Source organism: Lissotriton helveticus, chromosome 5_1, assembly GCF_964261635.1.
Source record: "Lissotriton helveticus chromosome 5_1, aLisHel1.1, whole genome shotgun sequence".
In the NCBI taxonomy this organism is placed as follows: Eukaryota; Metazoa; Chordata; class Amphibia; order Caudata; family Salamandridae; genus Lissotriton; species Lissotriton helveticus.
The window spans coordinates 189532796-189545296 of NC_136065.1; the positions used below are offsets into that span (position 1 = coordinate 189532796).

Below are 12501 nucleotides of genomic sequence, written 5' to 3' on the forward strand. Positions count from 1 at the left end.
TAGCACCAACAGATGTTAATACAAAGACAAATAAAAGAAATACATGCAGTTTCCTTGTAGTCCTTTGGGCACTTCTATGAGAAGTTTCGGTGAAGCAGGGTGGGAGTTGTCGAAGGAGCCTGGGATGTAGTTTGAGCTGCAGTGCCCCCTGCGTGAATGCCAGTAGTGCAGGGCAGTAGTAAGAGAAGTTATCTCTGTCTGCCCGACGGTGTATGGCACTGGGCATCTGTAGTTTATACGTCGGACTAGCCCTAGGGATGTAGTAATGGTACCTGCTCCCGCTCCTAGGATGCTGAGTCCGAAGGAGGCGGAGCGGGGATGCAGCGACGGGTGATTGGCCGTTGCCGGGATACAGTGGGTTAATAGGCGTGGCGTTGGGTGTCGCTGGAAGCCGGGGCGGCTATCGGTACTGAGTAGGGGATTCACTCTTCAGCAGCGCTGCCGGCGGCAGGAGCAGCTCCAGCTGGTGATCAGTGCGTCCGTCCGTCCACGGTGCAGCCGGACTGCTGCTTCGAGGCTCCCCGCCCGCGGCATGGGCCCTCCCCGAGCCACGCTGCTGCCCCTCATCCTGGCCACGCTGCTGCCCGTGGCCCCGAGCTCCCCGTCTGCCCCCGCCTGTCGGCTCAAGACGGTGACTGTGTCCACACTGCCCGTGCTGCGGGAGAGCGCGCTTGGATGGGGCGGGGCGCCACCTCCGGGGGTGTCCGGGGCCCCCACCGGTCCGTCAGCCCCAGGGCTTCCCGGTCCCGCTGACTCCCGGCTGCTGCTCTTTGTGCGCAGCGAACTCCCCGGATATATCGCGGTGCAGGACGACCTGGAGAACACGGAGCTTCCATACTTCACCCTGGGTAAGCGGGTGTCTTATGACAGATGGGGTGCAGCGTGTGTGTGCCCGTGGCAGAGGGTGATCAGTGCCCCCTAGCTCCCAGAAGGGGCGGGTACGCGGCTGTGCCATTGAGGCGCTATGGAAAGGAGCTGAAATATCCGAACAAACCTGAGCAGCTTTTCATCACCCTTTGTAAGGCATGAGAGAGGGTGGGCGCATCACCTCGGGGGAAGGGGGCAGCCTAGAGCGGCCCAATGTGACAAGCACTGGGCACTTCTCCCTTGGGGGGTGTGAGGGAGTGGAGAAGGCTTAGGAGTGCCTGGGGTTCCCGAGAAGTGACATGATCTGACATGGGGAACATTGGGCTGTCTTAGTTTGTACTTGGTAAGGGGTCATGGAGCATAGATAAAGGTAGTTTTTTTAAATCTGTGCTTTTATGGCCATTTTTGGCCGAAATAAAGTTTTATGATGATGATAAAGGTGGAAAGGTGGACAAGCCATGGGGGCTGCAAGCGAGATCAGTCGATCCACCCGCAGGTCCCAGAGAAGTCCAACTTCTCCCTGGATAAGGCATGGAGGCAGGGCGGGGGAAGGGGATCAGAAAGAGTCAGTAGAGGACACCTTAGGGCAGGAGGCAATAGACAAGGTAGGGCCCAGAAGGAAAGAATAGACTGAGACCGGGGACGCCAACCAAACTTCAATTATTATGGGTAAAGGGATCCAGTCAGAGCGGGGCTGCAAGGGAAGGAGAAGCAGGAAGGCAGCCCTGCACAGGTGCACAGGGGTAGGTTGCATTGGGGGGGGGAGGGGTGCTGGAAAGACAGGATATGACAGAAGGAGACATGGGTGGCAGAGGAGTGCTGGGGAAATGGACAAACCCAGAGAAGGCCAACCAACTCTTCTTAAACCAGAAAAGGTTTTGGTCGTGAGAAGAGGTGTGTTAGTCTGAAGAGGGCAAGGGGAGTGCCCTCAAAGTCTAGGTGGAGGCCAGGAGGAGGCAGTCCAGTTATTCTTGAACCTGGTATACTCTTGGACTGGGCATGGAAGGAACTGCTCTGTGGAAAGTCCTACCAGGACAGGCACCAACCAGGAGAAAGGGGGTGAGTCAGGAGAGGGCAAGACTTATTAGCAATGTTGGGGCAAGCCCATGGAAGGTAAGATACAGACACGTGGAGTGCCCACCAGCTCTACTTGTACCAGGAAGGGATGGGTGCAGAAGGGGAGTCTTGGAGAGGGCGAGCCATGGGACCTGCGTTGTCTCAAGGGTGGGGTATCACTGAGGTGCATAGAAGAGCATGAGTGCAGCCAGTACGTGAGTATCAGTGCTAGATAGCCAAACTAGTCATAATTCACATTAAACAGTCAGCAGCAGAGGCAGGTCTAGAGCAGAGATACAGGCAGCGGTGTGTGGAAACCAGGAACAGTGATGGAGAGACATTCACATGACACTAGGCTCACCCTCTTCACCCAGAAAGAGGGGCAGTGGGAGGGCACAAGGTGGGTGAAGAAGCAGGTAGGGTGACTGGCAGTGAGACTGGCAAAGAGTGGGAAGGATACCCTTCACCTTACACAGTGGGAGAAACGGGGGAGACAAAACCCTAAATGAGAGGGGCCGGACGATTGACCAAAAGCCTAGTGCACAGCATAGAAAAGACATCTATGACCAGCACCCCGAGAGACAAGAGGGGTGTAAGGTTGGTAATCGCTGGCATCCCTGAGAGTGGGAGTCTGGGGGCCATGGACAGCTAGAGAAGGGATGGAGCCCCTCCATTCTTCACCCTCAATGAGGGAGGGAAGGCAGTGCTGTAAAGTGAGTGGTGGAGAAAGCAGATTCTGAGACATGAGGAATGAGTAACTGGCATTATGGGTACAATGGATATTGGAAATTGTGGTGGAAAATCATGTGTGGTTTCAGTGGCATAGAGTGGAAAGAGAGGAGGGGTCTGCATTATAGAACTGACAAACCTGCCCATATTCAGCTGGAGTTATTGGAGGCGGTCCAGATAACATATGGGCTGTAGGGAGCCCGGTAAGTTAGGAAGTGGGGCTTGTGCTAGGGAGCGGCCTCAGCCTTCACTGGGAGTGCGAGCAGAGGTGAATCGCCGTAGGGGCATGGCGGGCAGGGATCAACACCAGGGAAGTGTTGCCCTTCAACAGAGAAAGGTGAGGGAAGGCATGTGTGGAAGGTAGACTGACTGTTTAAGATTGCCCCCAGCCTCTTGCGTGACCTAGTGCCCATCCATGCGTCTCTCCTCCCAGTCCCACCTTTGTCCACGTGCCCCGTTGGCCCCAGTGTTCCTGCAGGCATCTTCCTGTAAGTTCTAGGATAGTGCCTTGCACTGGGTTTCCCTTCATTGTCAGTGTTTGCAATTATTACCGACCTGTGAACGTGTATGTAAGAGATGGGAAATGCGTTGAATTCTGCTCTTCATATTGAAAATCTTGAAACCTATTTCTACTTTTCTGATGCAGTGTTTTGATGATATTGTGTATGCGTTGTTTTTTTTTTGGGGGGGGGGGGCAGAGAGAACCCCCAACCTCTGTACAGTTAAGGTTTTATAGCACAATTCATCACCCACGACAATGCCTGTGTTTGTCCTTCCCTTCATTAATGGTGCTCAGATTGAGTTTAGTGTCACATGAATCAGCCCCATGACTGTGACATGTCAGGGCCTGGTCAACTATGGGGCACCCCCAAATGGTACCAAGCGTCGATCATTCTGGAACACTCAGTGTGATGAATCTGGTGGCATTTTAGTTTCTGACAGGTGGGGGGAAGTAGTAGTTAATAGAAGTGTAAAGCACTTGCCCTCTTATGGTCAATGAATGCGCGTGTAATACATATTTTCGGGGGTCGTGTGCTGATATTGGTGACTTTAAACTCAGATATGGCCTTCTTGGTGCAACAATATACAGTGAGAAAGGCCAAGTCCCAGCAGGCAACTTGGACAAGGGAAGCACAATTTCCAACTAATGTATGGCAATTTGACCATATATAATTTCCAGCAGTTAATGAACAATGAATCACAATTCTATTAGTCCCCTATCATACTAATAGCACAAGGGAGTGCACAGTCTGCATACCGTTTCTTCTTGGTGCAAGGTCACTTGGTTTGTTGCATGGTGCACAGTGAGTTGCTTTGGTGAATGGTTTTTAGAGATATAAAATCAGGATTTAACTGATAAAAAAACATGTGGATATCGAATGCCAGGGACAGGTTTCCAGCCGCTTCTTGGCTGGCGGACCACCCAGCCAGCGGGTGGGTGCCAGCCGCGGCCCGTGCAGGTAAGAGCGGTGGGGCGGTAGGGCCCGGTGAGGGGTGGTTTTGACGGACGATGACGAAGAAAAGTTAAATAAATGATTAATTTCTCCTCATCATCGTCCCTCGAAATCCCCCCTCACCCGGCCCCACCGCTTCACCACTCTTACCTGCACGGGCAGCGGCTGGTGGCTGCGTGTGTGCACTTTGATATATTTGTGGGGTGAGTTTTTTTAAATGTTTGATGGTCTTGAAATGATGGGAGGTCTAATGGCTGCTCGCGTGGTTCCCATCAGCTGGGTACCAGGGAGGCCCCGGACGTATGCTACTGTTGTGGCATCCAATATTCTGGGCACATGCCACAATTGCCTTTCACCAGTGGAGTTGTATTAGGCCTTTAGTTCCTGGAAACCCAGTACATGCTTTTATTATAGGGAGTGGCAGGTGCTAGAAGGATTTTAACCCTACAAGGGGTCTCTGATGGCAGAGATTTTCAATCAAGCCCGTCTTATCCCGAGGGAGCTATCGGGGATCTTCACAGTTCATCTTATACTTACTGGCTGGTGGATGAATGAATGAATGTATTAATGAGGACCCAACCCTTGCACACTGACAAGGCCCGGTTGGCACAGGGCACAATCCCCTCTGCAGAGCTCAATCAGAGGCTCTGCTCCTGCTCGCTTTCAAGAGTGCGCGCAGGCTCCTTTTGAGATCAGACTGACTCTGTCTATTGATTTGACTTTCCATTTTATGTGTTAGCCTACTTTTTTCCTTTTTTGCAAGGTTTGATGTTTGTCTTTTGAAAATCTACGTTGGTGGAAGCAAGATTTCAAAGTCACCGAGCGATCGAATGTAGGCGCTGTGTTTGGTGTGCAAGAGGAGTCCCCTGTCGGGGAGAGCTTTAATAATGTAGGCGCTATGTTTGCTGTGCAAGAGGAGTCCTCTGTGCTAGAGAGTATCTCGAATGTAGGCGCTGTGTTTGCTGTGCAAGAGGAGTGCCCTGTGGTGGGGATCTGTAATGTAGGCCCTGTGTTTGGTGTGCAAAAGGAGTCCCCTGTGGTGGAGATCTGTAATGTAGGCGCTATGTTTGGTGTGCAAGAGGAGTCCCCTGTGGTGGAGATCTGTAATGAAGGCGCTCGGTTTGCTGTGCAAAAGGAGTCCCCTGTGGTGGAGATCTGTATTGTAGGCGCTGTGTTTGCTGTGCAAGAGGTGTTCCCAGTGGTGGAGATCGGTAATGTAGCCACTATGTTTGGTGTGCAAGATGAGTCCCCTGTGGTGGAGAGTATCTGGAATGTAGGCGCTGTGTTTGCAGTGCAAGAGGAGCCCTCTGTGGTGGAGATCTGTAATGTAGGCGCTATGTTTGCTGTGCAAGAGGTGTCCTCAGTGGTGGAGATCTGTAATGTAGGCGCTATGTTTGGTGTGCAAGAGGAGTCCCCTGTGGTGGAGATCTGTAAGGTAGGCGCTGTGTGTGCTGTGCAAGAGGAGTCATCTGTTGTGGAGATCTGTACATGGGGGGATTGCTGCTCCCCTTCCTTGCAGTTTGCATGCCTGTCGGGCCATGGCTGGGTCTGAGAGGCCATGTTGTTAAAGACCACTGCACTACTCCACATCTAGGCCTTCTCGCGGGGGAGCCCATGTTCACCATAATGCCCAAGCCACACTTTCAAGACATTTCTTTGAGACACCAACTGTTAAAAGGAGACTTTAAAACCCTCTGCGTCTAGACTGCGAAATGCGGGCCTTGTATATGATGTAAAACTATCTCCTTTTCCACACAAGTCGCAAAAAGAACAACTTGCCGAATTGTTCTAAGACTACTTTTTCACTGTTCTTAACTAGGGTTACTGCGCGTTTACACGTCAGGCCACTGAAGTGGTTTATAAAATAAACATGCTAAAAATACATGTTTGTTTTTAAGCTATTTCTCGAGCAGTTATTTGACCGAGGGAACAGGGAAGGGGGCACTATTTTCTCTACACGGCATAAGTGAGCAGGGAGGCGGGCAGAGTGGCCGCGGGTGAGAACCAGAGGGAGTGTGTGGCGCACCGATGTGCACGTGGTGCGAAACAACTGAGACTGATAAATGTTTGGAAGTCACACTAGTTGAGCTTTCTACGTTTCGTCCTATAAATATAAAAACACGTGTGAATTTAGAAAGCACAGTTTCCCCCACTGGGGCTTCTAGGCGTTGAATAGCTGATGAATATTTCACCGACATCACGGACACTCTTTTGCTCGACATCGGAAGATTGAAAGGGTGCCCTTGCTCGCTGTGACTTGAACCTGTGACCTTGAAGTCAAACAGATTACTGGTACGATGAACCTGTTTGGTTTTATTATGCTGCGACGCTGCATATTGCGCATCAAACACTTGTTCGCTTAATACATACCAGGTTATTGTAGGCGGAACTCTGTCAACTGATCATTCTTTACTAACATAACATATGTCTTTTTTAAAGCGCCAGTTCACCCCCAAAGGGGTATCTTTGTGCTGAATAATAGATGTTTCTTCTTACCCAACTCAATGATACTCATTTTATCGACCTCAGAAAGGATGGAAGGCTGAGTGGACCCGTCGGGCTTTGAATCTGTGACCACAAGGTCGAACACATGTCACTGCAGTGGATGCATTAGTCCACTGAGCCACCAGACCAGACTGATATGTATTTTAATGTCTGGCATTGTTTGGCGCTATATAAATATTTAACACAGATTACAAACGCCCTTGGTGTGAAGGTGAGAGGGCGCCCTCGCCTCAGGTGCACATAGAGAGGACACCCCGACCACTGGTGTACATGCGTGTGAGCGTGTACATGGAAGACGGCAGACCGAACAGGGGCTCGCGGGAGAAGTACAGACATGCATGTGACCTGGAGGGCAGTCTGGCCTTGGACACACAAGAGAGTGGGCAGTCTGCTTCTGTGTGCGCGAGGGAGAGTCGAGCTGCACGTGGGTGCGCGTGCAGGAGGGCCACTGATCAGTCGCGGAGAGGAGACAGGGCCGAAGGGACACGGCCGACCATCTGTAGACAAGACGTCTGTAGACAAGACGCGGGCGCAGGGGTAGGCGGAGACTGCGCGTGGAGGGGGTGCCGGTGAATGAACGTGTTAGGCAGCAGAGAGATTACGATGAGAGGGAAGGGGAGAGGGCGACTTTACCTTATGTAGACACGAGACAGACGGAAGGCAGGCGCACCTGTCAGTGAGGAGTACACACGAGTTTTAAATGGGAACAGCAGAGTGAGCATGGATAGAGTAAATGTGCGTGTGAGGAAGTCAGGGCAGGCTGATCACGAGTGCGCAGGGCAGGGTAGACTGCACAGTGATAAACTGTGGAGAGACTGGACACAGGTATGAGAGAGGGGTGTCTGCCCAAGAATGACGTGAGACTGGAGCCAGAGAAGCGAGTGCCTGGGTGAAGGTTGTAAATGTCTGCAAAGTGAGAGTGGAGTGAAGAGAGTGGAGCGCGGAGTGGGAAAGGACCGTAGACAGGTTGTAAATGTGTGCAACGGGAGAGTGAAGTGCAGAGGAGCAGAGGACTGTAGGCAGGTTGTAAATGTGTGCAACGGGAGAGAAGTGCAGAGGAGCAGAGGACTGTAGGCAGGTTGTAAATGTGTGCAACGGGAGAGAAGTGCAGAGGAGCAGAGGACTGTAGGCAGGTTGTAAATGTGTGCAACAGGAGAGTGAAGTGCAGAGGGGCAGAGGACTGTAGACAGGTTGTAAATGTGTGCAACGGGAGAGAAGTGCAGAGGGGCAGAGGACTGTAGACAGGTTGTAAATGTGTGCAAGCGGAGAGTGAAGCGCAGAGCACAAAAGGACTGTAGAGAGGTTGTAAATGTGTGCAAGCGGAGAGTGAAGCGCAGAGCACAAAAGGACTGTAGAGAGGTTGTAAATGTGTGTAAAGGGAGAGTGAAGCGCAGAGTGCCAAAGGACTGTAGGCAGGTTGTAAATGTGTGCAAGCCGAGAGTAAAGTGCAGAGGGCGAAAGGACTGTAGACAGGTTGTGAATGTGTGTAAAGGGAGAGTGAAGCACAGAGCGCCACAGGACTGTAGACAGGTTGTAAATGTGTGCAAGTGGAGAGTGAAGCCCAGCGTGCCAAAGGACTGTAGGCAGGATGTAAATGTGTGCAAGCCGAGAGTAAAGTGCAGAGGGTGAGAGGACTGTAGACAGGTTGTAAATGTGTGTAAAGGGAAAGTGAAGCGCAGAGTGTGAATTATCTTGTAGACACGTTGTAAATGCTTGCAAAAGTAGGATGAACTGCAGAGTGCAAAAGGACTGTAGACAGGTTGTAAATGTCTGCAAAGGGAGAGTGAAGCGCAGAGTGTAAAAGGGCTGTAGACAAGTTGTAGCTGTCTGCAAAGGGAAAGTGAAGCGCAGAGTGCACACTAACTTGTAGACAGGTTGTAAATGTGTGCAAACGGAGAGTGAAGCGCTGAGTGCAAAAGGACTGTAGGCCAGTTGTAAATGTGTGCAACCACAGAGTGAATTGCAGAGGGCGAAAGGACTGTAGACAGGTTGTAAATGTGTGCAACGGGAGAGTGAAGTGCAGAGGAGCAGAGGACTGTAGGCAGGTTGTAAATGTGTGCAACGGGAGAGAAGTGCAGAGGAGCAGAGGACTGTAGGCAGGTTGTAAATGTGTGCAACGGGAGAGAAGTGCAGAGGAGCAGAGGACTGTAGGCAGGTTGTAAATGTGTGCAACAGGAGAGTGAAGTGCAGAGGGGCAGAGGACTGTAGACAGGTTGTAAATGTGTGCAACGGGAGAGAAGTGCAGAGGGGCAGAGGACTGTAGACAGGTTGTAAATGTGTGCAAGCGGAGAGTGAAGCGCAGAGCACAAAAGGACTGTAGAGAGGTTGTAAATGTGTGCAAGCGGAGAGTGAAGCGCAGAGCACAAAAGGACTGTAGAGAGGTTGTAAATGTGTGTAAAGGGAGAGTGAAGCGCAGAGTGCCAAAGGACTGTAGGCAGGTTGTAAATGTGTGCAAGCCGAGAGTAAAGTGCAGAGGGCGAAAGGACTGTAGACAGGTTGTGAATGTGTGTAAAGGGAGAGTGAAGCACAGAGCGCCACAGGACTGTAGACAGGTTGTAAATGTGTGCAAGTGGAGAGTGAAGCCCAGCGTGCCAAAGGACTGTAGGCAGGATGTAAATGTGTGCAAGCCGAGAGTAAAGTGCAGAGGGTGAGAGGACTGTAGACAGGTTGTAAATGTGTGTAAAGGGAAAGTGAAGCGCAGAGTGTGAATTATCTTGTAGACACGTTGTAAATGCTTGCAAAAGTAGGATGAACTGCAGAGTGCAAAAGGACTGTAGACAGGTTGTAAATGTCTGCAAAGGGAGAGTGAAGCGCAGAGTGTAAAAGGGCTGTAGACAAGTTGTAGCTGTCTGCAAAGGGAAAGTGAAGCGCAGAGTGCACACTAACTTGTAGACAGGTTGTAAATGTGTGCAAACGGAGAGTGAAGCGCTGAGTGCAAAAGGACTGTAGGCCAGTTGTAAATGTGTGCAACCACAGAGTGAATTGCAGAGGGCGAAAGGACTGTAGACAGGTTGTAAATGTGTGCAACGGGAGAGTGAAGTGCAGAGGAGCAGAGGACTGTAGGCAGGTTGTAAATGTGTGCAACAGGAGAGTGAAGTGCAGAGGGACAGAGGACTGTAGACCGGTTGTAAATGTGTGTAAAGGGAGAGCGAAGCCCAGCGTGCCAAAGGACTGTAGGCAGGTTGTAAATGTGTGCAAGCCGAGAGTAAAGTGCAGAGGGTGAGAGGACTGTAGACAGGTTGTAAATGTGTGTAAAGGGAGAGTGAAGCGCAGAGTGTGAATTATCTTGTAGACACGTTGTAAATGCTTTGAAAAGTAGGATGAACTGCAGAGTTCAAAAGGACTGTAGACAGGTTGTAAATGTCTGCAAAGGGAGAGTGAAGTGCAGAGTGTAAAAGGGCTGTAGACAAGTTGTAGCTGTCTGCAAAGGGAAAGTGAAGCGCAGAGTGCAAACTAACTTGTAGACAGGTTGTAAATGTGTGTAAAGGGACAGTGAAGAGCGGAGTGCAAACTAACTTGTAGACAGGTTGTAAATGTGTGCAAGCGGAGAGTGAAGCGCTGAGTGCAAAAGGACTGTAGGCCAGTTGTAAATGTGTGCAAGCACAGAGTGAATTGCAGAGGGCGAAAGGACTGTAGACAGGTTGTAAATGTGTGTAAAGGGAGGGTGAAGCGCAGAGTGTGAATTATCTTGTAGACAGGTTGTAAATGTTTGCAAAGGGAGAGAGAAGCGCGGAGTGCGAAATGACTAGGCAGGATGTAAATTTTTGCAAAGGGAGGGTGAATCACAGATTGCGAATGGACTGTAGACAGGTTGTAAATGCGTGCAAAGGGAGAGAAAAGCGCAGAGTGCGAAAGGACTGCAGACGGGTTGTAAATGTCTGCGGAGGGAGAGTCAAGTGCAGAGCATGAAAGGACTGTAGACAGGTTGTAAATGTGAGCAAAGGGAGAGAGAAGTGCAGAGCGCCAAAGGACTGCAGACAGGTTGTAAATGTGTGCAAGCTGAGAGTGAAGCGCAGAGCAAAAAGGACTGTAGACAGGTTGTAAATGTGTGCAACACAAGAGTGAAGCACATAGTGTGAAAGTACTGTAGACCGACTATAAATGTGTGAATAGGGCCAAATGACTGTAGACAGGTTGTGAAGGTCTCTGAAAGGAGAGTCAAGGACAGAGTGCCAAACGAATGTATACAGGCAGTAAAGGAGACTAAATGAAGGGAAGAGCCCAGATTTCCACATGACTGTCCTCAGGCTTTGAAGATTTCTGAAGGGCGGGTGGAGCGCTGAGGGTGAAAAGGCGCGCGATAGGACTTTAGATAGGTTGTGAATGTATATAAAGGGACTACAGAGTGACAAATGCTGCATGCAGACTGGCTGTGAAGATGCACAGAAAATAATTTGCACAGCCTGAAAAGACTGTGAAAATGTCTGAAGAAATAATAGAGTGCATAGGTTGGATGGACTGTGAGGTGTAAAAGTGTACAGAGGGACTGTAGAACTGACAAACCAAAAGTATTTTACACAAGGTGTAAAGGGTTATAAAGGAACTGTGGTGCCAAGTAGTGTAGAAAGGTTGTGACGGTGTCTAAAGGGAGAGTGGAGCAAAAAGTGCGAAAGGACTGTGGACTACTTGTGATGGTGTTTCAAGGGAGAGTGGAGTGCAGAGTGCCAAAGGACTCTAGACCACTTGTGAAGGTGTTTCAAGGGAGAGTGGAGTGCAGAGTGCCAAAGGACTCTAGACCACTTGTGAAGGTGTTTCAAGGGAGAGTGGAGCACAGAGTGCAAAAGAACCGTAGACCACTTGTGAGGGCGTTTCAAGGGAGAGTGGAGTGTAGAGTGCCAAAGGACTGTAGACAGGTTGTGAAGATGGATACAGGTATCATGGATCATTGAGTGTGATAGGACTGTGTACTGACTGTGAATGTGCATAGAGGAAGGGTTAAGATGCATAGCATGTACTCCATAGTGTGAAAGGACTGTAGGCAGGTTGTGACGGTGTCTGAAGGGGGGAGAGTGGAGCCCAGAGTGCTAAATGGCTGTAGACAGCTTGTAAAGGTGTCTAACGGTAGAAAGGAGCACAGAATGCGATAGAACTGCAGACACGTCGTGGTGGTGTATAACGTTAGAATGGAGAACAATGTGCGACAGGACTATAGACCTATTGTGAAGGTGTAAAAAGGGAGAGTGGAGTACCCTGTGCAAAATGACTGTGTTTGGCAGTTAATAGAACCACATTGAGCAAACTGCCTGAGAACCAGAGATCTATCAGACATGGAGGGGTAAACAGAAGTCAGGAGCAAACTGTGATCTTCCCCTCATGCATCATGATCATACTCCTGCTGCACTAGAGACATCCATATTTTCACTGAGTCAACCCTTTGGAGATGTGATATATTAGAGACTTTGTCCTCCTCCTTTCTGCTTCCCCCCACTGGAACTGAATGTAGTGAATAAGAAGGTATAGTGCAATCAGTATCTCATAGGTTTATTATAATTTGGCGTTCATCAGAGATCACAACTGGCAATCGTACAACCTTTATGCCACTGATAGCACCATGGCAGGATAAGATATTGCTAGGGGACATTCTCATATTAGTGACATTCAGTGCTTAATTTGAGCCGGTACTTTCTGGTGCTACGCACCGGCACTTAATTGTCAGCACCGGCGCTTGTGGCAGCCTGCAGCAAAGTGCCGCTGTCTGGCTAATTTAGAGATGACCACAACAATAGCGAATTATTTACGCAAAATACTTCAAAGATGACTATTGCCTGCCGCCCAAGCCATTATTAAAGCTTAGGGGGCCTGAATTAGTCCGAATTGTCACACTTGTAGGGCTGTGATGGTTAGTAGTTGTGTTGTTACTATCATTGCAGCATGTCAGGGGCAATGTGTC

General features: G+C 50.1%; 1 protein-coding gene across 4 annotated transcripts in view; it reads left to right on the forward strand.

The window, feature by feature from the left end:
• Positions 1-448: 448 nt before the first annotated feature.
• ASTN2 (astrotactin 2) overlaps positions 449-12501 on the forward strand; it is a 2754112-nt gene continuing 2742059 nt past the window's right edge. For 3 of the 4 annotated variants that reach the window (XM_078641978.1, XM_078641979.1, XM_078641981.1), the window contains exon 1: positions 449-848. In XM_078641978.1, coding sequence (XP_078498104.1) covers positions 533-848 — 316 coding nt within the window. In that variant the 5' untranslated portion in view covers positions 449-532. Of the gene's footprint in view, positions 849-7100; positions 7149-12501 lie in introns of those variants that run through there. The other variant, XM_078641980.1, reaches the window with a different exon arrangement.